Raw genomic sequence first — 27,486 nt, 5'->3', positions numbered from 1 at the left:
ATCAGTATTCTCATCAGTTACTGGCAAAATGCAGAGCAATCAGTCAGTGATCACTTATGTCCTCCTGGTATCGGCAGAAATCCAGGACTTCACTGAATTCCAAGGAGGATGATCATTTGTGATCAGGTTTAACTAGAAGACATTAGTCTTTGCCCTGCTTTTTTCTTTTTTGGCTTTTTTCTTTTTCTTTTTTTAACCCAACAATGTAAAATGTGGACAAGAACTGCTGTTGTGGCCACCTGAAGGACCTGCGATTGAGATAAGGGTTTCATATAAAAGGTTTTCCTGTATGTTGTTCAATTCAGAAAGAAGAAAAGGCCATGCTGGCTAAACTACAACGGACAAGAGCCAACTCAAATGAAGGCCTTACACGAGTCTGGGTTCCTGAAAGATCCTTTCCACGCAACAAAGGCTCAAAGGCATTTCGGCAAATGGTGAGTGTGAGAGGTCATTTTCTGAGTAGACATTCCCTATCTTTTAATAACGTATTTTTTTTATGTTAAACATATTTTTAAAGACTTTTGGTGATGTTATTTAAATTTTCCATGTCAATGTATATATTTTTTTTAAATCACGCAGATTTTTCACTGGCCACTAAGTTTAATAACCGACACCACTTCTTGGTCTGTACAGATAACTTTACCGCAGTTATCTGCTTATCATTATAGGCAGGATTACAATACAGCGCTATGGAATTAATAGTGCTTTCAAATAAATAATAAGAATCTTCTCCCTCTTGACCTCTGTACAGGTCATGGAGCATGCTTAGTAAACTCTTAAAAAAGTCAATGAGGTCCCTCCAAACTTTTGTGTCTGGCCCATGTGGCTGCTGTAAAGCATATCTCTTTAAAGGGGTTGGGTCACTTCAGCAAATGGCATTTATTATGTAGAGAAAGTTAATACAAGGCACTTACTAATGTAATGTGATTGTCCATATTGCCTCCTTTTCTGACTGGATAAATTTTTCCATCACATACACTACTTGTTTCCATGGTTACAACCACCCTGCAATCCAGCAGCAGTGGCCATGCTTGCACAATATAGGAAAAAGTGGCGGCCTATGTGCGCTCTCATGGTCCCAGCCACCAGAGATGTCAGCACTTTTTCCTATAGTGTGTAAGCAGGACCACTGCTGATGGATTGCAGTGAAACGAGCAGTGTATAATGTGATGGATAAATGCATTCAGCCAGCAAAGGAGGCGATATGGATAATCACAATACATTAGTAAGTGCCTGGTATTAACTTTCTCTACATGATAAATGCCATTTGCTGAAGTGAGACAACCCCCTTAATGTCGCTAAGAAGAGCTCAGGCAAAATGGCTGCCTCCTTTATCATGTTCAGGAATAGAATAAGAAAAAAATCTGTAATCCGAAAATATAAACGGAGGACACATTCCCCTTAAGCTGTTGGTATATAGGTGTTAGGGTAAACTATGCAGTGGCTGACAGACTGTATGACCAGCTGGAGCTGTCGCCACGGGTTTCGGAAGCTGATCCCACGGTGATCGGCAGATTCCTGGGCCTGCTTCAATATGAAAGTGGTTGGCATGATGGTACAACCCTTTTAAATATAAACTGTGTGTCTTCCGATGATACATTTTGGCTACTAAAATCACAGGCCTTTGGAACATCAAGGGTTTCTAGACTCGCCTATTTCCTCCTCTCCAATCCACGGTATATTATAGCGCATGAGCCCCGCATCATGTATTGACCCCATTAATGATACTCTGAGCAGGTTAGATTGCAGATCAGTCTGAAAATGGGATAAATGAAGGACTTTTTTCTCAGTGTGCATGCATGCGGCAGAGTTTGTCTTGGTCGAAATGCTGAGAGAGTGAAGCTGCGTTGTTAGTCTTTCCGGATTCTTTGGCCTCACACAGACTGCTGATTTTCCCAAGGATTGAGCGTGAGAGAGGCCTCCTGGTGAGGGTAGGCAGAGACAACACGGGGACACTTAATTAAATAGTTCGTCAGACGGCCTCCTGTGGGATCTGCCTAATGAGACATGCCAAGGGGCGAGCAACTCTCAAGTCACATGCCTTTCGCTGCCTACTCCTTCCTAAAGGCCTTGTCACATATACCCTGAAGACCGTCTATTCAAAACATGTTTTGCTTCACTAGATTAATACAGACGAGCGAATGAGTCAAACTGCAGTGCGCGCACGTGGAGCCAGGAGGTATTCTACCCATTCTGATGTCAGGCCTTAGCAAAGGCTAAAGCCCCTGGAAATCTATCCATAATAAATAAGCCCCAATTACTGATTCCATGTGAACGTTCTCCAGACTAATGAGCGCAGCATCTGTATGAAAACAGGCTGTATACTCAGAGGAGAGGCTGCTGGTTCTAGACGCGTTTATAAAGCCTGTCTTCTGACAAATGCCGGCCACTGATAAACCTGTTGGGGTCCTGTTACACTGGGCGTTTTCAGCTCAATTGCAATGTGAATGAGAGGACAAGTGATCATTACTGCTAAAGCGCGTCCCATTCAGTTTTCATATTTGTACCACATGAAAAAGGCGAACGCTTGCCTCGTTTGGTGATCAATGGCATGTTTATGTGGGACAGTGGTCAGAACTAGGGGTTTTCATTCCCAAACATCCCATTTCCATGGGCCGATGCACTGTGACATCGATTGGGAACAATGATTCATAGGAACATTCATTCCTCATCACTGTGCCGATTTTCTGCGCGGTTCATGATGTGTTTTTTCAGCTTCCCGTTCATTTAAATGGGAGGATCAGAACAGATTCCACTCCAAGATACAGCATGCGCAAACTGATCTTCGGCTCCTAGATGCGAAGTCGCTTCGGCTCCTAGATGCGAAGTCGCTTCGGCTCCTAGATGCGAAGTCGCTTCGGCTCCTAGATGCGAAGTCGCTTCGGCTCCTAGATGCGAAGTCGCTTCGGCTCCTAGATGCGAAGTCGCTTCGGCTCCTAGATGCGAAGTCGCTTCGGCTCCTAGATGCGAAGTCGCTTCGGCTCCTAGATGCGAAGTCGCTTCGGCTCCTAGATGCGAAGTCGCTTCGGCTCCTAGATGCGAAGTCGCTTCGTCTCCTAGATGCGAAGTCGCTTCGTCTCCTAGATGCGAAGTCGCTTCGTCTCCTAGATGCGAAGTCGCTTCGGCTCCTAGATGCGAAGTCGCTTCGGCTCCTAGATGCGAAGTCGCTTCGGCTCCTAGATGCGAAGTCGCTTCGGCTCCTAGATGCGAAGTCGCTTCGGCTCCTAGATGCGAAGTCGCTTCGGCTCCTAGATGCGAAGTCGCTTCGGCTCCTAGATGCGAAGTCGCTTCGGCTCCTAGATGCGAAGTCGCTTCGGCTCCTAGATGCGAAGTCGCTTCGGCTCCTAGATGCGAAGTCGCTTCGGCTCCTAGATGCGAAGTCGCTTCGGCTCCTAGATGCGAAGTCCCTTCGGCTCCTAGATGCGAAGTCCCTTCGGCTCCTAGATGCGAAGTCCCTTCGGCTCCTAGATGCGAAGTCCCTTCGGCTCCTAGATGCGAAGTCCCTTCGGCTCCTAGATGCGAAGTCCCTTCGGCTCCTAGATGCGAAGTCCCTTCGGCTCCTAGATGCGAAGTCCCTTCGGCTCCTAGATGCGAAGTCCCTTCGGCTCCTAGATGCGAAGTCCCTTCGGCTCCTAGATGCGAAGTCCCTTCGGCTCCTAGATGCGAAGTCCCTTCGGCTCCTAGATGCGAAGTCCCTTCGGCTCCTAGATGCGAAGTCCCTTCGGCTCCTAGATGCGAAGTCCCTTCGGCTCCTAGATGCGAAGTCCCTTCGGCTCCTAGATGCGAAGTCCCTTCGGCTCCTAGATGCGAAGTCCCTTCGGCTCCTAGATGCGAAGTCCCTTCGGCTCCTAGATGCGAAGTCCCTTCGGCTCCTAGATGCGAAGTCCCTTCGGCTCCTAGATGCGAAGTCCCTTCGGCTCCTAGATGCGAAGTCCCTTCGGCTCCTAGATGCGAAGTGAGGTATTCTCGCGAGACTTCAGTATTTGACTTTTAAACTGGAAAACCATTTTAAAACTTGGATCTGAACTAGGCTTCGGTTCCGAGGTACCAGTCAGAACCGAAGCAGAGTTCGTATCAAAGTTGTAAAATGGATAAATACTGTGTGCTAGCCACAGACCACCCCATTCATGGTTCTCCACAAAAATCCGCCCCCCCTGTACCAATCTACCAGTAATTGGGATATATGATTAGGAAGAAGCATAGCCTCTTCTTACATGTCACCAAATATGTCCCTGCATGGTCACGTATATAATATATTAGCCCCTGGAAATACGTAAAAATAAGTTGGGAAAGTGCAGCCTATATCTTGCACCAAAAATGTTCACACTGGTGTCATGGGTTCCATTTTTTACAGCATAGCGGATGGGAGTCCTGACAGATCTCATAGATTTTACCTTGGTCATCTAGATTTCTGGTTTGTTTTATGGGATAGAATAGCACAACATTTTGCACTATTCTGTAAGCCAAAGAGTAATGTGAGTATTAACAGAAGTGTGAACAGAGCCTCACTCCATTATTGTTAAAATATGTGCCGGTCTAATTTTGAAGCCCATAAATGATGATACGTTGTTCTTATGATTAAATAGTCTCCTAGACATAATGGAAACAGGTCATAATTTACGTTTCTAGTGGTATGCCGGAGAACTTTGTAATAAAGATGTACCGTAATTGGCAGAAGGGTGTATATATTTTATCTATTTATAGTGTGTTATCTGACATATTTTCATTACATTTATACAACCTAGGGCAGCCATAAACATTACTCTCCGGGACCATGGTTACATGGAGATAAGCTTTGTGTTCTTCCACTCCCTGCCGGATAGATTGGCCAGTCCACTTTCCATGGACTGCAACAGCCAGTCAGTCCAGCAGAGAACGCTATGTGAACAGAGCTGATCTCCAAGCAGCCGCAGTCCTCAAGAACAACGCTTGGGGGTTAAAGGGCATCTGTCAGCCGATTTGTACCTATGAAACTGGCTAATCTGGCAGCTGAAGACATCTCTCTTCGGGCAGCACGGTGGCTCAGTGGTTAGCATTGGTGCCTTGCAGCGCTGGGGTCCTAGGTTCAACATCAAGGGCAACATCTGCATCTGAGTTTGTATGTTCTCCCCGTGTTTGCGTGGGTTTCCTCCGGGTACTCCGGTTTCCTCCCACACTCCAAAGACATACTGATAGGGACCTTAGATTGTGAGCCCCACTGGGGACAGTTGGATGCTATAGCGCTGCGGAATATAGTAGCGATATATAAGTGCATTAAATAAATCTGTGTTGGTCCCATGTACGTACATACGTATGTATGTAAATATGTTCCCGCATTGCTGAAAATGATATGCAAATATCCTCTAGGAGCAACAGGGGCGTTGTCATTACACCTAGAGGCTCTGCTCTCTCTGCAACTGCCATGCCCTCTACGCTATGATTGGCAGGACCAGGGATAATCACGTTTTCACTGCCTGGCCCAAAGTGCAGAGGGTGCAGCAGCTGAAGAGAGAGCTGAGCCTCACAACGCGAGTTTCACATTTGCATATATTAAAACATCATTTTTCTCTGTAATTCGGCCACATATGAACATGGGACCAACACAGATGCCTTCAGCTGCCAAGCGCAGATACAACAGTGTCAGTTTAAAAGTCAAATACTGAAGTTATTCACTGAAGAGAATACCTCACTTCGCATCTAGGAGCCGAAGCGACTTCGCATCTAGGAGCCGAAGCGAGCCAGTGTCATATATCTGCTGCCAGATGCCCTTTAATCCGAACACCGGTTATGTTGCTCAGTAGATGGTTCAGCAAGCTTCTAGGAGTGACAGACTCCCTAGATCTGGCTTATATCAATTTTCTGTTTACAAACAGTTTTTTTTTGTAACGTGCGGTGCCAAAAGTGACATCAGTTCTGAATGACTGGCCAGAATGAAACATGATTTAATTGTTTCCTGTGATATTCTGCAGCATACCACGTCTTCTGAGCAGATGTGTGCTTGGAAACCGTCTGCATCGGGAGGTATAAATAAACTATTGTTAGACGTGACTAATTACTCCAAGACTGTGCAAGTGCTATAAAGATACATTATTCTTTTTTTTTAATTTACAACAAAAAAAAAAAAACCCTGACGGAGAGAAATATATCAAAATATTTAAGTGTTGGGACAATTCTTAAAGGGTTGACTGGGAATTTTATATTGATGGCCTTTCCTCAGGATACGTCATCAATATCTGATCGTTGGGCATCCGACTCATGGGCCAGAGCTGCAGTACCAAGCACAGCCACTATACACCCCTTGGCTTGGTAACCTGTGAGGAGGCCACAGCACTCTGCGGAGCGTGCTGCGGTCTTTTAAAACAGCTGATTGGTTTAGGTGCTGGGAGTCAGAGCCCTGTCTATGAGCTATTTAGGATAGTCCATCAATATAAAAATTCCAAACGACCCCTTTAAAGTGTCTATTTGTCTTTGGTATGAATAAAACAGATCTCCTTTGTAATAATATAAATGCTTTGTTCCCTCTCATTCTAATCAGACAAATGACCAGTTTCGAATATGGGCCATGATTTTATTATTTTTTTTGTAGAAGACTCTTTGGCATTTTTAGAAAAAGAACAATCCCTCCTCCTTGCAGAGGCCCAGTATTCTAGTTATCTTCCTGCGCTCCTAGTGCCAGTCAGGAGCATGCTACATACCGCGATCGAATGCAAAGCAGGGAGTCGGTAAAGCCCATTTGTAACGTGGATTTTCTAGTGAGAAGTTGCATAAGTAATAATAACATCAGGGGAATGTGTGCTGATTCTGTTTGAGAAAATGTGTAATTTCTAAGAAATAAAAGGAAATGGTTTACACTATAATTCTGGGGAAACTGTAGGTTAATTAGGGAAGGCATGCTTAAAGACGTTATGCTAGGATTGATGTAAGAAATTAAAATCAGACGACATATAGTAGTACATGGCAGTCCAAGCAAGAACCAGCCCTGTACCTCACATGGATACAGAGATCTCCTCATTCATTGCAGGATTTATTTCAAGCTAGCAGCTCAAGGGGGGGTGTCCTTTCTGCTGTAGCTCTGTCCCTGTCACAGCTTAGGGAACATGTCCTTTCTGCTGCAGATTTCTCCCTGTAATGACTATTTCACATGAGCAAGTGCAGTCTGGAAATCGCGATCCGCGTGTGAACGAGATCCTCAGTTCTGGACACTGCTTGTCTTGCATTAGCGCACGGCATTGTACTGATTTATAATGCTGTGTGCCTCTGCTTGACCTTACTTCTACAGGATCATACTGACAGAAAGCGGTCACTATGACTGTGTAGCAATTAGGACACACAGAGGCACACAGCATTATAAATGAGTATAATGCTGTGCGCTAATGCAAGATGAGCAGTGTCCACAACGTAGGATCACTCTCACACACGTGATTTACGGACGGCACGCGCTCGTGTGAAACAGCCCTAACTGTCACAGCTTCTAACAGTAGATTTGGCTGGAAGCAGATGAAGGATGGAACTGAGCACGTGCAACCACATCAATAAGTGGACCACCACATTACTATACAGGGGTATTCCCATCTCAGACAATGGGGGCATATCGCTAGGCGCCACTCGGCTATTATCGGCGGGCCAATAGAAACGATTGGGGGTGGCCACCACTTTGCCAGCTTCGTTTTAGAGATGCGTGTTCCAGAGGTGGGACCCGCACCTATCAGACAATAAGGGAATATCCTAGCGATATGTCCCAATTGTCTAAGATGGGAATACCCCTTTAAACGCTAGGGGGTGGCATTTTAAGGAAGTAAAGAAAGTGTCTCACAACTTGGTGCATTTTTGTCAAAGAAAGTAATTTGCTAATGTTTTTCATGCTGATTTATATAAAAATAACATGTAGTGGTGGCACAACCCCTTTAAATTGACTAGTAATCTTAATGTCATTCTCCAGGCTGGGTTATATTGTGGCCTCTATTATTTAGACCCCCACACTAAATGCCACCCCCTATAAACGTCCTGTCCTGCTGTCCTGTAGCTAGTACATGGCATATACTTTGGTACTATTGGTAACTGTACAACAGTTTATGGATGTACTACTCTTCCTTTTCTTCCTTCCCAAAAAATGGGAGTCAATGTGAGATGCAAGCTTTGTTCCTGTGTATGTAGCTGTGCTGCATGAGGCAGATGTAACCTGGGACGTTCCAGACCAAACGGCATCCTGAGGACAGGAGACCTTTTGGTGCTCACTTAGGCTACTTTCACACTACCGTTCAGAGAGGATCCGTCTGGTGTCTGCACAGACAGATCCGCTCCTATAATGCAGACGTTTGGATCCGTTCAGAACGGATCCGTCTGCATTATAGTTTAAAAAAAATTCTAAGTGTGAAAGTAGCTTCAGACGGATCCGTCCAGACTTTACATTGAAAGTCAATGGGGGACGGATCCGTTAGAAGTTGACACAGTATGGCTCAATTTTCAAACGGATCCGTCCCCATTGACTTACATTGTAAGTCTGGACGGATCTGTTTGCCTCCGCATGGCCAGGCGGACACCCGAACGCTGCAAGCAGTGTTCGAGTGTCCGCCTGCTGAGCGGAGGCTGAACGCTGCCAGACTAATGCATTCTGAGCGGATCCGCATCCACTCAGAATGCATTGGTAGCTGGACGGATGCGTTCGGGGCTGCTTGTGAGACCCTTCAAACGGAGCTCACAAGCGGAGCCCCGACGCTAGTGTGAAAGTAGCCTTATAATATACTAAGCTGCTTGTCATTAGAGGGGTCTGATCAAGCAGTCGCATGGCGAGGACTTATTTATAAATGTGTGTAATACATATTGCGGATCATATTACATTAGTAAGTGTCAAGTGATCAGTATTGCATCCGTATTACACATCCTTAATACTAATAGGCTGTTTCCTAGAGAGGAAATTAAATTACATACTGTAAGTGTAATCTGAACTCACTCCATAGACTTGTCCATCTGCACAATGGATGAAAGTAGTGCATTATACGTTTTTTGTTAAAAAAAAAAAAAAAAGATCAATTTTATGGCTCAATGTGAATTTCCCTCTAGAATAGAATAACATTAACTCTTTATTATGGACCCAAAAAATGGATATGAAAGAAAAATATGCTCATGTGAAAGCCTAACAGCGCGGAAAACTAATCCCCAAGAAACAGTGAACACTTTCTTTTGTAACCTCCATGGATCCATCCATTAATGACGTTGATGTCCCATGACTTAAAGGGGTTTTTCCATCTCAGACAATGGGGGCATATTGCTAGGATATGCCCCCATTGTCTGATAGGTGCGGGTCCCACCGCTAGGACCCGCACCTATAATGAGAACTGAGCCGGGAAATGAATGGAGGGCGCACTGTGCATGCGCAGCCGCCCTCCATTCATTTCTATGGGGCCGCCGAAAATAGCAGAGCGCTGACTGCCCCATAGAAATCAATGGGAGCATGGGCCACGCTCCTATTCACTTCTGTGGGAGCAGCGCTTGGTGGTGGACGGACCCCCGTAAATCCGGGGTCCTCCAGCCACAGCGCTCCCCGCTTCGTTCTCGTTGTAGGTGCGGGTCCCAGCGGTGGGACATGCACCTATCAGACAATTGTGGCATATCCTAGCGATATGCCCCCATTGTCTGAGATGGGAATACCCCTTTAAGCCTAAGAATTACGTTAGTTTTAAACCCTTGCTGCATTACAAATCATGTACTGTATTACCAGCATTCAGCTGCAAACTGATAATTAAGCAGTCGCTTTAGAGAATATTAGTTGTAAAGGATTAAACCCCCTAATGCTTGTCTTTTCATAGGGCATCGATGAATCAAGCAAGGACAAGTAAGTAAAAGATATATATATATATATATAAGAAATATATGTATTTATTACTGTTTATACAGATCATGCTTCTGCACTGTTCACCTCTAAAAAACAAAACAAAGAAAAAGCCTCTGGGGCAAGTTTAACTAGAGCCCAAACCTGAACCCTTTTAAATGATATAGTATTGCAGGATCATAAAGGGGGTTGTCTGAGATTTTGACACCCTCGGGATAGGTCATCAATATCTGATTGGGGGCAGACTGTTTCCCAGCACCTCCACCAATTATCTATTCGAAGAGGTTGTGGCGCTCCAGTCAGTGCTGCGGCCTCCTCGCAGCTTACCAAGCACAGCACCTTACGTTGTATAGCAGCTCAGGCTGAATGGGACTAGGCCACGTGACCAATGAACGTGAAGTCAGTGGCCTAGGAAGAGGCCACAGTGCACACTGTCGGACCCCACCAATCAGATATTGATGACCTATCCTAGCTTTAAATATATGAATCCAGGAAACCCTCTTTAATTAATTTTGGTTATTGGTCACGGCGATGATATACAGGTGAAACTCAATTTTTTTATATCGTGCAAAAGTCCATTTATTTCAGTAATGCAAATTAAAAGGAATTGCATTAATGCAGCTTAAAATTCGAATTTTGTTTAAAGGTTCAATATTCTAAGCTCAAAGTGTCACACTCTAGTCAGCTAATTAATCCATACCCCAGGGATCAGCAACCTCCGGCACTCCAGCTGTTGTGAAACTACAACTCCCAGCATGCATACTTGCTCTGCTCTTCTAAGAACCTACATAGAAATGAATGGAGCATGCTGGGAATTGTAGTTTCACAACAGCTGGAGTGCCGAAGGTTGCTGATCCCTGCCCTACCCCCTGAGCAAAGGGGACCTCAAAATTGTGACTTTGGGGTTTTCATAAGCTATAAGCCATAATCATCCAAATTGTACCAAATAAAGGCTTGAAATATCTCGCTTTGCATGTAATAAGTCTATCTCATATGTTAGTTTCACCTTTTTAAGTTGCATTACTGAAATAAATGAACTTTGCACGATATTCAAATTTTTCGAGTTTCACCTGTATAATAGCGCACAGAGACCACTATCCTGTGTATGCAGATAATAGTTGGGCCCTTGAACCTGTCATGCAGTTTGGTCATTTAGTTATAGAAGGGTCAGTTGTGTCTAGATGTAGACTTTACATTAATATTATTTCTCACTTTGTATTTTCTAGCAGGAACACTCAGGAAGCTCTAAATCCAGAGGAAGAAGTTGACGAGTTCCTGGCAAGAGCGATAGATGCTCGAAGTATTGATCAATTGCGAAAAGATCATGTGAAAAAGTTCATCCTCACTTTTCAAACCCCAGACCTTGAGAAAAAGGTAGCGTGCCACTAAATGAAAACTTCTTGTGGTGCCTCATTGAATTGCACTGCCGCCATAGAACAAAAGACCAAATGTTATGATCCTAATCTCACTTGTTGTTCTTGGCGAATACAAAAATGACTTCAAGGAGCATAGATAAGATTTTTATAAGGAATATGACTAGGAGATTGTGTGCCAATTACCGTCATTGTTTATGGATCTTTTCATCACGAAATGAGCATAGAACAAACTCCATCTCCTTTTCTAAGGTTCAATGCACAAAGGCATTTAGACTTGAAACCAGGTTGGCAGTATGAATCTGTATTGATGTGAGGTTTCTGCGGGCACCACCATGTTCTCTAATAGAATATTCTAGAGGAGATGTGCTCTATCTCATACGGCATGCATGGATATAAAGCAATGGCACACAACAACCTATGGGCTCTATCTATCGATCTATCTCGTATTTAATCTTCTATCTATCATCAATCTGTCTCATATCTATCTATCTTCAGGATTGTGTATATTGTATTATTTACAAAGTAGAGTTAATTCTTCCTCTTTTGTATATGTTGCAGTATTCTAAGAAGGTGGATGATCGCTTTGGAGGTTACGTTGCCTGCACCTTGCTGGTCTTCTGTTTCATTTGTTTTATCCAAATCGTCATATTTCCCCAGTAAGTCCACAAGTATTGGACACAGTTTAAAGAGAACCTGTCAAATACGTCATCGTATCTACTCGGAAAGCAGCATGTGTAGTGACAGGCGCTGATTTTAGCCATGTGTCTGTTATGTATGAATATGCTGTAGTTTAGCCAAACCTAGACTCCAGACTGATGTATTCATGAAATGCAGACTTCACCCACCGTTGATTGACAGCTTTCTCCATATGCACAGTAATAGGAAGATTGAGGCAGGAGGGCAAGTGGAGGCCACAACTCATGAGTGTACTGGCTCGCAGCGCACTGTATGGAATGATATGTCAGTTCGGCCTAACTACATTGTATTCATACAGAACATGGTGGAGCTATGGTGCACCAAATAGAGCAGCCTCACCTATGGTGCACCAAAAGCCTTATTTACATAAAAATCTCAAGATTAGAGGACCGGATTTTCACAAGAAAAATTTAAATTTAAATTTTGGGGCACATAACCTACATACTTTGAAAGAGATTTTGGAGGTGACAGACCTTTAAGTTTAGGCATTGGCAAGACAGCGTAATATAGTAAATGACTCTTATGTAACCTGTTAGGTTGTATGTATATGTGAGCTTTGAGATCCAAGCGGCCAACGACTTCCATCCCAGTAAAGAAATGTTCACACCATTGCTGAGACAGCTCCTAAGAAATACGCCAAATGTAGCCATAGGCCACCATCCTCGCAATAGAGGCCAAAACGGTGTCCATTTAGCCTTTGTCACATATACATATTTTTTTTTCTTTTTTGTTACTGTACAGGAAGTGCAGTGGGCTACAGCAAACAATATATACAGTACTGTGTAGTTTTCTTTTTTCTTTTATAATGGGTAAAGCATGCCCATGCATGGCTATACAGTTGCATACTCCTATTGACGAACTCTGATGTATAGACCATTGTGATGTGAACATAGCCTAAAGGCAGATTAAGGACTCATGCACACGAACGTAAACTGCGGTCCGCAATGCGCGGACCGCACAGCTGCCACATGCGGACTCGGACTCATTCACTTGAATTGGGTACGTGATCCGCATGCTCTACTTTTTTGCAGTGCGGAGGCACGGACAGAAACCCTACGGAAGCACCAACCTTACAGATTGCGGACCCATTCGAGTAAATAGGAACTAATCCGTGATGCGGGGTGCACACGGCCAGTGCCCGTGTATTGCGGGCCACAATACAGGCACAGCCGGGCAACGGCCATGTGCATGAGCCCTTACACTGCACAATTGTTTGGCCCATTATTGAGAACAAACATTCCTACGAACGCTCCTTCCCGATAATAGACCCGTGTAAGTGTGGTACAGAAATAAGCTTTGACATGGACGCATAAAGCATTGTTTCTTTGCAGCAGATGGTGCCGTTTAAACAGCGGCCTGCTGCCCAGAAATAATGAATCTGTATGAGGATGAGCGATTGCAGTGGAGATGGTTGCTGCATGTAAATACTCTTTCCTCCACTGATAGTTCCTTCCCAATAATTGCCTGCTCAGTCGGCTCATGTACTATAAGCGCACCTTAAGCCTTTGCATCTGTTATATGACAGATAAGAGTGCGGCGACTGCAGGGGAGGCTGCAAGAAGAACTGTCAGGATAAAGCATGTTGTTGCCATCTGTCTGACACAATCTCTAGGGCTAAGTAGGACTGCTGGCTCTAACTGCAAGTGTCAAGAGCTGGGACCTCCAAGATTTAGATACCTGAACCAAGGATCAATTTACAACACTGATGGTTTTCTTAAATGGAATTACAGCATTGAGCTGCTGCATCGATCAATAAACTAATATCACAAATCGTATTTTGTTTGATTCAGAATTGGCTCCACGTTCAATAATTGACTGAATGTGGCAGGAGATATTGCCTAATAATTGCAAATGATTGCGCTTGGGGAGATGATAGTAATTGTAGAATGACTAGTTAATTGTGTGTTGTTTTTTATTTGTGTTTTCTGTTTTTTTACACAGTTCCTTCCTCATGCTTGGAGTCTACACCAGTATCTTCGTTATTTTGGCTAATATTCTCTTTGTGTGTGCCGTGTATTCTTGCATAAAGGTGAGCAGCTGGGAAACGTATATAGAACTGTAAGGGAATGGTTGCTTCTTGAAGTCATACATGATTTTGGTTTTCTGCAGCTTTTTCCATTAGTCTTGCAACGGTTGTCTCGGAAGATTGTCCAGTCACGTACAAACAGCACCTTCATTGGGATCTTCTCCATCTTACTTGTGTTCATCTCAGCCTTTGTCAACATGGTAAGTTTCTACATATACAGTACCAACTTGGAACACTAATAGTTCTGAAGTATCCTGTGTATCATGACATATTCGGGATTGTGGGGATTATATAGTAAATGAATCTTCTGTAAAAAGTCACTTTGACCAATGTGCTGTCTAATTGGGCATTCTCTGTTATATCACCGCCTGCCATCTGAAGTCTGATCAGCCTCTTTGATCTCACAACCTCTCATTTTGCATTTCTAGTTTGCCTGTAATCACCAGAGTCTTGCTGAATGTGCTGCTGAAGAACTGAACATCAGTAAGGATTCTGTCAATGCCTGCCATTTCCAAATGCTTAACTATAACCTAAGCATGGAAACTGCTCCCTGCGGCTCTGATGGACCGTCTTGTAATTTCCCAGAGGTATGACCACATAAAAGTAGAAAATCCTATGAAGTATTATAGTATCGATATACAATTAGAAACAAAGGAGAAAAAGAGTTAAACGGACAACTATCTGCAATATCTGGTTGTGTCTACTAAAAAAAAGTGGTATTGTTTTAAGAACTGAAACTGACTCAGCGATGTGAAGAAGAAAACTGGATGACTGGGACAATTGTAGCCAAAATTCTGTACCATTTTCTTTTTGACAGTACTTCAACTACAGCATACTGCTGAGCCTGCTGGCCTGCTCCGTCTTCCTACAGATCAGCAGCATTGGGAAGCTGGCCCTCATGCTCTCCATCCAGATCCTCTACATTATCATCGTGGAAGCCCCTGAAGTTGTCCTGTTTGACAATTATGACCTGCTGGTGACTGCTAATGCACTGTAAGTCTTAACCTTGTAAGATGTATGTGATCCTCATCTCATGACTTTCCATTATCTCTCCATTTACGGTATATGCTAGGCGCTAAAAAGGAAGTAATTATATATTAAAGGAAATGTGTCATCAGAAAGTGACCCATTGTTCAAATGACTGATTTATTATTATTATTATTATTATTTTTTAAGAATTTGTTAAAGTTGACAAGGAAGATTCAAACCTGGTGGACTGTGTTTTACCCCAGTAGATGTTAGGGGCTAGCGGTTTTGGCCAAAGGGGCTGAACCGAGTTTTTAAGTTATCCGCTATCCATAGAATAGGGGATGACTAGCTGATTGCTGGAGGTCCAACCACTGGGACCCCCACCAATCACGAGAACAGATATCCCGTTCTGATTGAGCGGCATTAGATCGGGGGACGGGACCCCTGTTCTCGTGATAGGTGGTGGTCTCAGTGTTTGGACCCCTAGCGATCAGCTAGTCGATAGGGGATAACTTAAAAGCTTGGCACAACCCCTTTAAGGCAAATGTGTACCGCCATTACTACTTGTAGCAGAATTTGTGGTGGCTTCTTTACTCCAGTTGTAAAATAGCCGATGATTGTAAACTATATCTTTGCAACTATGGCTATAACTATCAGTTTATCATAGATTCTATATGTTAATTGCAATGTACTTAGGTAAACACAAGCTCATGCCCACCAGGAGTGACCCCCTCTTTTCTCTTAATAAAAACTTTCTACATTATTTGCATGTTACCATCTCGTTCACATCATCTGCTGCCATCAGAATTCCTCCGGGCACTTCAGTTTTGGAGTAAATTTGATGTAAAGTAATCTTTGTATGCATCATTACAGATGAGCGCTCTGCAAATTATGAAATTCTTTTCTGGAACTTGTAACCCTTTTTCAGCTGGATAATGGTCAGAGTTCTGTGCAGCTTGGATAGAATTGGCACAGATGTGCCAGATGTGTGGATCTTGATGTTATAGCTGAAATTAAGCTTACTGAGGCAGATTTACTAAGACTGGCGTTTCATACTCCAGTCTTGGTAAGATTCACCAAAGTTGTTTAGAGGCACAGGCACCTTAATAAATTTGTCTCCTCTTCCAGCAGTCTGTGCACCACAAATTTAAATTAACCCTGCTATGAGCTGATGTAGATTTCAACTATGATTTGCTATTTATACCTACATTATAGCAAATCTGGTGGGATGCAGCTGCCCTCTTGCTAGGCCCCATACCTTTTAACGCCACATTTGAAAAGTGGCGAGAAGCTCAGAGTCACAAATTATGCAGCAGCTACGGCATGTGTGAAAATGTGTCCCTTTCTATGCCACAAAAATGGCAAAAAAAAGTGTAGCTGGACATTCACTTTAGATTAATGTCTGTTCCTTGCATTTTATGGGGCTCTATTGCAGTTCTCCCCCCCCCCCCCCCCCCCCCCCAAAAAAAAATAAAAAAAAAAATATATAAAATAAAAAATACATTCCAATGTAGAGGGATTAAAATGCATTAAAGTAAACCCAAAATGATGTTTATATGTTTTTGCTTGTATTATACCATCTGTTAAGGAATATTTATTTGTCATCTGTGTGGTCTTTCCATGCTGTATATAAGTAGATCGAATATTGGCAGTAGGGTAGGATTTGGAAAACTGCAAAGTTACATAAATGCGGAAGATGCAAATCAGACACTGACCAAAAATACAATTGTGTGAAAACACCTTTTCATTGCAGTATTAGCGATTTATTCTATGCTCTTTTTATTTTTTTTATTTTTTTAGCATCTTCAATCACACGCAAGAAGAAGAGCAATGGTAAGTGAATACCAGATTTCTTCTAGGTTTACTTATATTTGTTGCGATAGCAGGAGGTGGTGCTGTACAGTAAGTAGTAAAACCTTCATACCCATCATATTTACCAAAGTCATAACTGCAACGTGTTCCGGTCCTCCCCACTGGTGTTTGGTTTTTTTGGCTGTTGCGGTGACATCCCATGCACACCATGTAGCCTCTGCAGCCAGTCACTGGCCTCAGCAGTCATGCACCCAACAATGCTAAGGACACTGATTGGTTGCACTGTGTTGAGGTGTGTAAAGAACTCAACTGCTGCAGTGTGGAAGATTACATCAGTCCTGCAGGAACAGAATGCTACTCTGGAAGGAGCAGTGGAGAAAAGTATAACTTAATTTATTATTACATCACATTTACAACTCCTGGGAATGTATTTGGACAACCAGGCATATCCACACATGTCATTTTTTGTTCAGGATTATAGCAAAACTGCAGTTATTACAAAAGCAAAAGCTGGTACATATAAATACGCCCTAAAAAGGGCATCAAAATGATCTATTCTTTAAATCAAGTTATCTTAACAATTCTTAGTAATTAAAAAAAAAAATTCTATGTGACTATCTATTACTATGAGGCTACCGAGCCGCATAATAAATTGATACCTCCTGTTCTGTAAACAATCACTTTACAGCAGTCATCCCATTATCATAGAAAGGAATACAATGAAAGATAATGTCTATATATAGATAACACAAGATCCTCCATTCACATTCGGTAATGGTAACAGCTTATTTACTCCCCTCCCTGCACAATGACCTCCACACAAGTCACAAAGCATGCCTAGAAAACTCCCCCTAGGTCCCCTCCAGTTTATTATGTCTTTGGTCCATGTAGCTATATCTCTAAATGCTGCTAATCTTACACAACATGGCCACCCCATAATCTTGTTCAGAAAACAGAGTTTAAAAATCTACAATTGGAAAAAATATTGGATGAGAAAAAAATAATTTGTCACTCTCTGGTTTTAAGTAGTAAAATGCAGATGATGTATTCCTTTTGTCTATCTTTGATTTGTCATGCTTTCATTCACCCAGAGACTTTAAATTAAAGTCTGATGAGTCCCCTTATAGAAGAGATGGATAGATGACAAATCAGTATGACAGCAATTGTCCAGTTTTGGCCTCTTTTGTTTGCGGGGTAGTGAATTTCTTTTTGTGGCTGTTTTTTTTACTTCTAGTTTTGTGGAAAATAAGATACACCTGAAGTATGTGACGCCTGTCATCTTGACGGTCTTCGTTTTGGCCCTCTATCTCCATGCTCAACAAGTGGAATCCACTGCTCGTCTAGATTTCTTATGGAAACTACAGGTATATAGCTGACAATTGTAGTTTCTCTGCTCTTAGAAACTCCAAAAAGAGACCAAGTTAGACCCCTTTGAATTAGAGAATCCCAGAGACGTCATATTGGTAACTGAACTAGTGGGTGTAAATTCAACTAGTAGCCTTTACAATGCTGATTGGAAGCTGACATGTAGAGTGTCACACAATGGCTTCCCCAATAAACTCTCAGCCATGTAATATAGCTATTGTGGCTTATACAACATACTGCTTCCACGAGTCTTGAAATGTGGAAGGATCTACAGTTGCAAGAAAAAGTATGTGAACCCTTTTTCCACCTGCACTGTGAATGTTTACATGGTGTGTTCAATAGAAACATGGTAACATTTAATTCTTTGTGTGTTATTAGTTTAAGCAGACTGTGATTGTCTATTGTTGTGACTTAGATGAAGATCAGATCACATTTTATGACCAATTTGTGCAGAAATCCATATCATTCCAAAGGGTTCACATACTTTTTCTTGCAACTGTAGTTTGGTGTTGGTTTGTCATAAATCAGATTTACGTAGGTTTGTATTTCTGATCGATTAAAGAGGTTGTCCTCTCTCCTTTTATATGGATGGCCTATCTCCTGGATATCTGGGATCAATGAGGATCCGACATCCCACACCTCTGCCAATCAACTGCAGTAGCTCTGGCGGAGGAAGTCCACTGATCCATCCATTGCATAGTGGAAAGAGCTGGCTGGGACAGTACTGCTCTCATTCACTTTAATGGGAATATGACTGCAGTAGCTAGCTCCTTCCACTAGACCAGGGATCAGCAACCGCAGGCACCCCGGCTGTTCTGAAACTACAACTCCCAGCATGCTTCATTCGCTTCTATGGGAGATCTGAGAACAGACAAGCTATTGTACATGCTGGGAGTCGTAGTTTCACCACAGTTGGAGTGCTGGAGGTTGCTGATCCCTGCACTAGACAATAGATAGAGCTGTGTAGTTCTGGCACGGGAGCTGATGGCCTATGCAGAGAATAGACCATCAATATAAAAGTACCACATTAATGCAGAATAACAATATAGTTCACTAAAAATGATATGACTAGTGCATAACATTGGCTATACAGCAATAGGACAGAACATAGTTTACTCAGTACCTAGGACATTACGTACTATTCTTCTACTTGAGTATATTTGTCTTTCTATCCTAGCCCTAAGTATAAGGGTATTAGAAGCAGAATTTTTGAAGTATTCTATTGATTAATCTTTGTCATTTAGGCAACTGGAGAAAAGGAGGATATGGAAGAGCTGCAAGCATACAACAGGCGTCTCCTGCACAACATCCTTCCTAAAGATGTTGCAGCTCATTTTCTGGCCCGGGAACATAGGAATGATGAACTTTATTATCAGTCCTGTGAATGTGTGGCTGTGATGTTTGCATCAATCAGTAATTTCTCAGAGTTCTACGTTGAACTTGAGGCCAACAATGAAGGAGTGGAGTGTCTTCGTTTACTCAATGAGATTATTGCCGACTTTGATGAGGTGATTATAAATATGACATGTTTTAGTGCGTGTAAATAATCTAAACTTAAGTCTGATCTATGTCTAAATGTTTATATGTACCTTCAATAGCTGTCGACTAAATGAGAATTCAGTTATGTCTCCCGACGGTCCCATGCACAGTGGTGCTTGAAAGTTTGTGAGCCATTCAGAATTTTCTATATTTCTGTATAAATTTGACCTAAAACTGCATCAGATTTAGTATATAAAGATAACCCAATCAAACTAATGATTCAAAAACATTAGACATAGTCTTTTATTTATTGAAGAAAAGGATACAATATCACATGTCCGTGAGTGACCAAGGCATATGAACCTTTGCCTTCCATATCTAGTGTGACCGTCTTGTGCAGCAATTATTGCAACTAAATATTTCTGGTAATTATTGATTAGTTCTTCGCATTAGCTTGGAGGAATTTTAGCCCATTACTCCTTACGTTTCCATTGGATTAAGGTCATGAGTTTGGCCATTCCAAAACTTTAACTTTATTCTTCTTTAGCCATTCTTTGGTAGAATGACTTGTGTGCTTAGGGTTGTTGTGTTGCTGCATGACCCTTGTTCTCTTAAGATGCAGCTCACAGGCAGATGGCTGACATGTTCCTTTACGATTTGCTGATATAGTTCAGAATTCATTGTTTCATCAATGATGACAAGCTGTCTTGGCCCACATGCAGCAAAACATGCCATAACCATGATACTACCATCACCGTGTTTCACAGATGGGATAAGGTTATTGTGCCGAAATGCAGTTTTTTTCCTTTCTCCAAACCTAAACCTTCTTATTTAAACTAAAAAGTTATATTTTGTTCACATCTGTCCACAAAACATTGTGCCAGTAGCCTGCAGGTTTGTCCAGGTGATCTTTAGCAAACTGCTGTCAGGCAGTAATGTTCTTTTTGGAGGGCAGCAGCTCACAATCATGCACACCATTGTTGTTCTGTGTTGTCCTGATGGTGAACAATAACATTAGCTAATGTGAGAAAGGCCTTTAGTTGCTTAAAGTTTACTGTGGGTTCCTTTATGATCTTGCAGACAACTTACGCACCTTGCTCTTGGCATGATCTTTGTTGGTTAACCCCTCCTGGGCAGGGTAATAATGGTCTTGAATTTCCTCCTCTTGTAAACAATCTGTCGGACTGTGGATTGGTGGAGTCCTAACTCTTTATAGATGGTTTTGTAACCTTTTCTAGGCTGATGAGCATCAAGAGCTCTTCTTCTGAGGTTCTCAGAAATCTTTTGTTGGTGCCATGACACACTTCCACAAACATGTATTGTGAAGCTCAGACTTTGATAGATCCCTGTTCTTTGAATAAAACTGGTCACCCACTCACACCTCTCTGTCAAACAATTGATTGAACACACCTGAGTCTAATTTCACCTTTAAATTATCTGCTAATTCTTGATTTTCCTCAATAAATAAATGACCAAATCTAATAATATTTGACTCATTTGTTTGATTTGATTATCTTTATCTACTTTTAGGACGTGTGAAAATATTCAGGTCAAATTTATGCAGATATATAGAAAATTCTGAAGGGTTCACAAACTCTCAAGCACCACTGTATATGCAATTGGGGGAGAAGAGAAAGCCTGTGCCAGACAAATCGAGTGGCAGCTTATCTACAGGGAGAGCAAAAGATCGCTTGACAAAATCAATTTGCTTGGCACCTATTTTGCTCAATAACAAGCACAGAAAAAACTGGAGATTGGGCAACTTTATTATTTATTTATTTATTATTTCACCTATTGTTAGCAGCCATTTCTTGGCGTGGAAAGGTTGACCGTCAAAAAGGGAGCAGTTCCCAAGTGGATCATATAAGTTTTGTCAGATCTGATTTAATCTGATTTTGTCAGATCTGATTTAATCTGATTTTGTCAGATCTGATTTTAATCATCTGTTATTTTGACAGCCTAGCAGATTAGAAGCATTGGCTTTGTGATTTAGTTATCCAGCAACGTTTTATGTTTGGTTGCAAATTATTTTTTGAAACTTGAAACAGATTTTAATTGGTTTTTTGACCTAAATCGAACAAACATTGCCATTTAATATAAAGGTCCTGAGGATTGTAAATTGGATTACAGTGACAATTAAGTGATGTCTTAGTAGCCTTCAGCATTGCCGCATTATGCAAAGAGAAATGAATGTGGTAACTGGAGACTTTCTACACCCTAAGGGGGAGATTTATCATCTCCCTTGCGCCATAAAAGTGGCTCTAAAAAGTCGCAAGCTCTAGAAGTCGGAGCTCAGAGCTGCCGTATTATTCTGTTTAGGCGCACGGACTGCTGGAGTATACACCAAATTTTTTACATCATAAATTAGGCGCATCCTTCGGCAGTGCAGGGGATATCAAGACCAGTGCTATTCTTGATAAATCTCCCCCTATGTATTTTTCCTTCTTATAATGTACTGATTGTTTGGAACGTGGATACATCAGTCTGAGTTGCACTAAATTAACAATGTACAACATATTTCAAAAGGCTAGTGCACATGATTTTTAGCATTTATGGAACACATTACATGTGTCAATGTTTATCTTAATTTACAGCTCCACTTTTTCCAAAGATTGGAGGAGGGAGCTTTTATCCTTCAATTTTTTATCGTCTTTTGAGATAACAGGTAATACATATAGTACTTACCATTCCAAAGCTCAGTGGATCGGACTCTTGTTATGCTCTTCTGAAAAAACAAGTTTCCACCAACATCATGTCCTTAACCTGGTTTACTGCCTGGGCAGTGGACGAAATGTCACTTCCACAGTGGACTTAGGTGGGCTTAGAAGTTTGCACATATTCCAGGGAGAGGAATAGTTCTGGCTCTGTTAAAAGTGGAAATAACATCCCATCCATAGCTCAGGCCGGAAATCCAATAAAGCATGTGATGTTTGCGGAAGCTGAATTTTCAGAAGAAGAGTGCCATGTGGCCGGGTTCCCAAGAGGTTGATCGATGCAACTTCTGAATGATAAGTACAGTACAACTTTCTCCTACATGCATGTTATGTGTAATAAGATGGGTCTGCGGGACCTGCTGGGTTCCAAAAAAAACCTTTTAAGTGGACAGTCTGGTAAAACATTAGTAATTTTGAAATTTTTTTCACATTGGATTTCAACCATGGATGAAGCATCTTCTACTTTACATGCTGGGTAGCTCAGACAGAGGCTGCTTTTCATATTACAGTAATAAATGACTAGTAACCTCTCTAAACTCTTCAACAGATCATAAGTGAAGAAAAGTTCAAGCAGTTAGAGAAAATCAAAACTATTGGCAGCACTTACATGGCAGCTTCAGGGCTAAATGATACGACTTACGACAAAGAGGGCAAATCACACATTACTGCCTTGGCAGACTACGCAATGAAGCTGATGGAGCAGATGAAGTATATCAATGAGCACTCCTTCAATAACTTCCAGATGAAAATTGGTAAGTATCACAATATCAGAGTACATTTTTTTTCTTCATACTAAAAAATACTTCTTTTACCTTCTCCTGACTTCCATACATTCAGCTTGACGGTTTTATTTCTCCTGCCTTAGAAACACAACCATCATGAAAAAGTATGATATTCACAACTGCTCAGTTGTCTTCATAAAATCCATTTAAGTAAACGGGAAATGACTATGCTCAATCACACAAGGCGCACACATTTTCAAGTGCAGTGTTCTTTCATTAAATATCTAGATCTTACTGGTTTTTCTTTTTATGCTTCCTCTTCAGGACTTAATATTGGTCCTGTGGTTGCTGGTGTTATTGGAGCCCGTAAACCCCAATATGATATTTGGGGAAACACTGTGAATGTAGCAAGTAGAATGGATAGCACTGGAGTACCAGACCGTATACAGGTTAGTATTTTATATTACACTTTTTTTTTTTTTTTAAAGGAGTTATGCCATGCCTGATGTAAGAAATGAAAATGAGACATCATATAGTAAATGACAATCTCTTTCTAACAAAGCTAGAACCAGCCCTGTACCTCACATAGAAGCAGAGATCTCCCCATTCACTGCACCAATTGTGCTGCTAGATTCATTTCAGGCTGGCAGATCAAGGAGCGTGTCCTTTCTCAGGGGGTGTGCACTTTCTGTTGGAGCCCTCACACCATCGCAGCTCAAGGTGTGTGTCCTTTCTGCGGCAGCACTTTCCCTGTAACTGCCACAGCTTCATGGCAGCTGAAAATTTAAACTGAGCATGTGCGACCACCTCAGTGAGGTGGACAAGAAATAAGGAAAAGAACAAACAGCAGGTTGTGTTATACATTTTATTGAATAGCTTAGTGGATATATACATTTTTTAATTATACACAATTACAAAAGAATTCAGGTCCAGGTGCCGGTTTGAAAATTGTAGAATATATTTCATGGCACTACCCATTTAAGTCATGTTGCATATTAAAGGGGTGTTCTGGCTGGTGACATTTTTTGTTTAAAGGTACAGCATGGCATAAAAACAAAATAAGTGATACTTCACTCACTGATGTCTCGCTTCCTCTGTTTGTGTGCTTCCAGTGTCCCCAACGCTCAGCCAATCACTGGTTGAGGCAAGTCAGTGCTATGGCCAGTGGCTGGCTGAGTGGTCTTTTCTTGTGTGTTGAGAGGGACCAGGAACTAGAGACCAGTGGGGACTTGTCCTGAAAAGGGTGCATTGGGAAATTAGTGATGTGAGTATCTCCCGAAGAACTAAAGGTCTGGCCGGTTGAAATGCAATGTGCACGATCCTTACATTCCGCGAGAATTGTAGAATTTTGCTACTGGGTTCAAGACCTAGATAAGAACAAAATAGATAAGAAATATATACTGTAGATGATTATGGCATCATAGCCCTGAATTATTGGACTATGGAGAGTTTTGATATTTATATGCGTATCATGTTGTATACCTGTATCTCCATGCGTACCATTAACCATTATACCTGTATCTCCAATAAAAATGTTTCTTCTCCTTTAGGTTACAACTGATCTGTACCAGGTGTTGGCAGCCAAAGGCTATCAGTTGGAGTTTCGAGGGGTTGTTAAGGTTAAAGGTAAAGGAGAAATGACCACCTACTTCCTCAATGATGGTCCAGCCAGCAGTTAGCAGCAGTCTGCTTTAAGGGGAAGGAGGAATTGGAAACCTCATATTGACCCCACACAGAGTATCCAGAACAATAAGGAAGCTACCTACATCTTCTGCAACCGTGCAGTTGCAAAGGGGCTCAGTGGTGCCAAAGCCTCGCACCTGAGATGGAGAGCTTGGCAGGGGAATATATGTGTGGTGCTGTACTCGGTGTCCGTGCTGCCCTGCCCAGGAGACTGTTTCACCTGTACAGTGAAAGCCCAGAGAAGCCGCTTTTCACCCTGGCACTTGAAAACAAACTACTCACAGGCGGTACTTACACATTATTTATTGTGAACGAGACATTATGCTATTTTCTTTTGTCTTTTTTTATTTTTATTATTTTATTGAGATAAACACAGCAACAAATCATTTTTCAATCGACTTAAAAGATGAAGCTTCTCTAAAAACTGACCAAAGAGCCAGAAGTACGGGCCACAGCAGGGAGCGAGGGCATTGCCTTGTACGCTATTATGCGCTGTATGTTTTCTCTTGTGAGCGAGTGACATGTCTCCAGCAGCAGGTGGGAATATGACAGTTCTCTATAGGATCCTCATTACCACACACAGGGACTTGAAAGGGCAACAAAAATCCTGCAGTTCAATTCTTTCCTTTCATTCCACATCTTGACTCTGATCTCTCATGTTCCACACTTCCTCGCCTCCAGCTAATGGAGACTAAGAAACAGGAGCAGAAGATTGTCCTACATGGATCTCTCGGAAGGTTCCACTTCAGTGCATTTTTCATTTATGTTCCAACTGGGAAGTGTTTTCGACAGACTCTCTGAGATTCCCCTAGCATCCAAGGAGAGTTGCATGGGGAACCACGTCCTGACAGCAGACATCACAGTCTTTGCCTTTTTGACCCATTCCCTCAACTGCCTTTTATTCTGTGGAATTACATGAGCAGAAGGGCGAGGAAAATGTGCTTGTGCATCTACATCTGACAAAGCACTTGTCTTTTTTCACTGTGAACCTATTGTAATCTGTGTCTCATTTGCCAAAATTCACTTCCAGCCTGCAGATTTATAGATTCTCGGGTTTGGAGACAAGGGATAAATGCCTCATCTATGTGGGGCAGCACAGACTGTATTAGGTACTAGCTGGCCTAAGAATTCCTCAGGCTGCAAGGATAGCCAGCGCCTTAATCCTTTTATTGTAGAACTGGTTCCTGTACGTGTTCTGTAACCATCAGATGGTCAGTCATATGGTAGTCCTTAAAGAAAAGATATCTGCTTAAGGTGAGATTGCACATCAAGTAGAGGGGTACCTGAACCTCTCCAATGACAGAATGGTCTGAAGAACATGGTTAACCAATAAGCTGCACAGATCTAAATGGTTACATCATAAAAGTGTCTCAACTAGTGATGATGACTGTGGAAAACTCAAGAAATATGGTTGAGCCTCAAATATATGTCGAGGTATTACCTATGTTTAGTCTTTTCTGCCTGTTTTACAACTTTTAATGCAGCAGTCAAGGGTTTTTGTGAAAATGTAGTCTCCGATGTAGACAAGTCTTGATCCCTAAATAAAGGGCCTGACCCAGACACCTTTTAGCAAAATATTAAAATGGAATATCGCGGGGCAGTGCAATTCCATGTCTGGTGCCAAAGAAGGAAAAAAGTTACAAAAATACACTTGGGCTGCTTGTGTTGGCGCTATCATGTTTTGTTTTTTTGTTTTAGTTTCTTTTTACAATTTCTCCTCAGTACTATTCAACCAACACTAAATATTTTAAGGGAGATGTGGTAGTAAACTCTTTGTAGAGTTGTGTCTATTTGTCTTCAGTGAACAGTAACCTCTGGTTTCACGATAGCCACCATTCCAGCACACATCAGAGAGATGGAAAAAAAAAAAATCTCAGCATGCCAATGGACGAATAGTTGCTGATGCCTGTTGTAAAGTCTCTATTGAACTTTTGTCAAACGTGACTAAGTGGTGAACTAATTATGTCTAGGTGCTCTGTTAGTTTGCTATTAGATCTGTTACATTAGGATTGGTTATAATGATCTGAAGGACTTTGCTACAGCCAGCATCTTTGTGGGAAACAGAATGATGTGCCTTGCTCATCTAGAGAACACACTTAATATTAATATCAGACTCCCAACTCTCTACTACTAATTTATCGCCACATCTCATAATGTGTTTATATATTTTACCTTTTTGTTAAATTTCTATGAATGCATAAATCAATTGTTATATGCTGAATTGCTCAATTTAGCACCATTTTATGGCCACATCATATAGCAGCTGCTCACTGTGCTTTGTTAGGGTTGCAAGGGCTGAGAATTAATTTTAGTGGGTCCGTTACCTTGACGTTATGTTAATGCACTTGTTTAGCCTAAGAATATTAAACTCCTTTCATTTACTGAATTTCAGGTAGGAAGGGGAAGTGGCTCATATACAGGTTCTCTAGTCAATCAGAAATTATTTCGCAGAAATTTAATTCTAGTTGTACTTGTTTATGTTGCAGCACATTGCTATGTATTTAAGTCCTTGAAACCTCAATAGATACTTCTAACCTGGATTTCCTCGCAGAATGTGGCGTCGCCATCTGGAAGTGTTCACCAGGGAAGAACCAGACCCCAAACGTCAGAATTTAATAAAAGCATCATTAGTATATTATCTTTTATAAAGGAATAGTTCCCCCATCAAGTTTTAGTGGACAAGTTGATTTTAAAGCCTGGGGCAACCTGTTTATTCTGTGTTGAGCAGTGCTTTATGTTCTAGTATAAAGAAAAGCTATATTGGTACAATTTTTGATCTAATGTAAAGTTTTATGTGTTTCTATCCTTTAACATGCCGTTTACTTAAAAGTGTTCT

The 27,486-nt window shown here is 41.8% G+C and overlaps 1 protein-coding gene across 7 annotated transcripts in view; it reads left to right on the top strand.

Annotated features, from left to right (window-relative positions):
- Window positions 1–26,508, top strand: part of ADCY6 (adenylate cyclase 6) — a 216,143-nt gene extending 189,635 nt beyond the window's left edge. For all 7 annotated transcript variants that reach the window (XM_040425512.1, XM_040425507.1, XM_040425511.1 and 4 more), the window contains 14 exons: window positions 306–434; window positions 9,786–9,811; window positions 11,035–11,182; window positions 11,743–11,840; window positions 13,822–13,909; window positions 13,990–14,106; window positions 14,335–14,493; window positions 14,724–14,899; window positions 16,676–16,708; window positions 17,922–18,051; window positions 19,297–19,560; window positions 22,793–22,997; window positions 23,292–23,416; window positions 24,518–26,508. In XM_040425512.1, the coding sequence (XP_040281446.1) occupies window positions 306–434; window positions 9,786–9,811; window positions 11,035–11,182; window positions 11,743–11,840; window positions 13,822–13,909; window positions 13,990–14,106; window positions 14,335–14,493; window positions 14,724–14,899; window positions 16,676–16,708; window positions 17,922–18,051; window positions 19,297–19,560; window positions 22,793–22,997; window positions 23,292–23,416; window positions 24,518–24,646 (1,827 nt within the window). In that variant the 3' untranslated portion in view covers window positions 24,647–26,508. The remainder of the gene's footprint in view (window positions 1–305; window positions 435–9,785; window positions 9,812–11,034; window positions 11,183–11,742; window positions 11,841–13,821; window positions 13,910–13,989; window positions 14,107–14,334; window positions 14,494–14,723; window positions 14,900–16,675; window positions 16,709–17,921; window positions 18,052–19,296; window positions 19,561–22,792; window positions 22,998–23,291; window positions 23,417–24,517) is intronic.
- Window positions 26,509–27,486: the final 978 nt, after the last annotated feature.

Source organism: Bufo bufo, chromosome 3 (genome assembly GCF_905171765.1).
Source record: "Bufo bufo chromosome 3, aBufBuf1.1, whole genome shotgun sequence".
Lineage (NCBI taxonomy): Eukaryota > Metazoa > Chordata > Amphibia > Anura > Bufonidae > Bufo > Bufo bufo.
The sequence above is the reverse complement of the archived record's forward strand: the minus strand, read 5'-3'. Positions and strand labels throughout refer to the sequence as shown.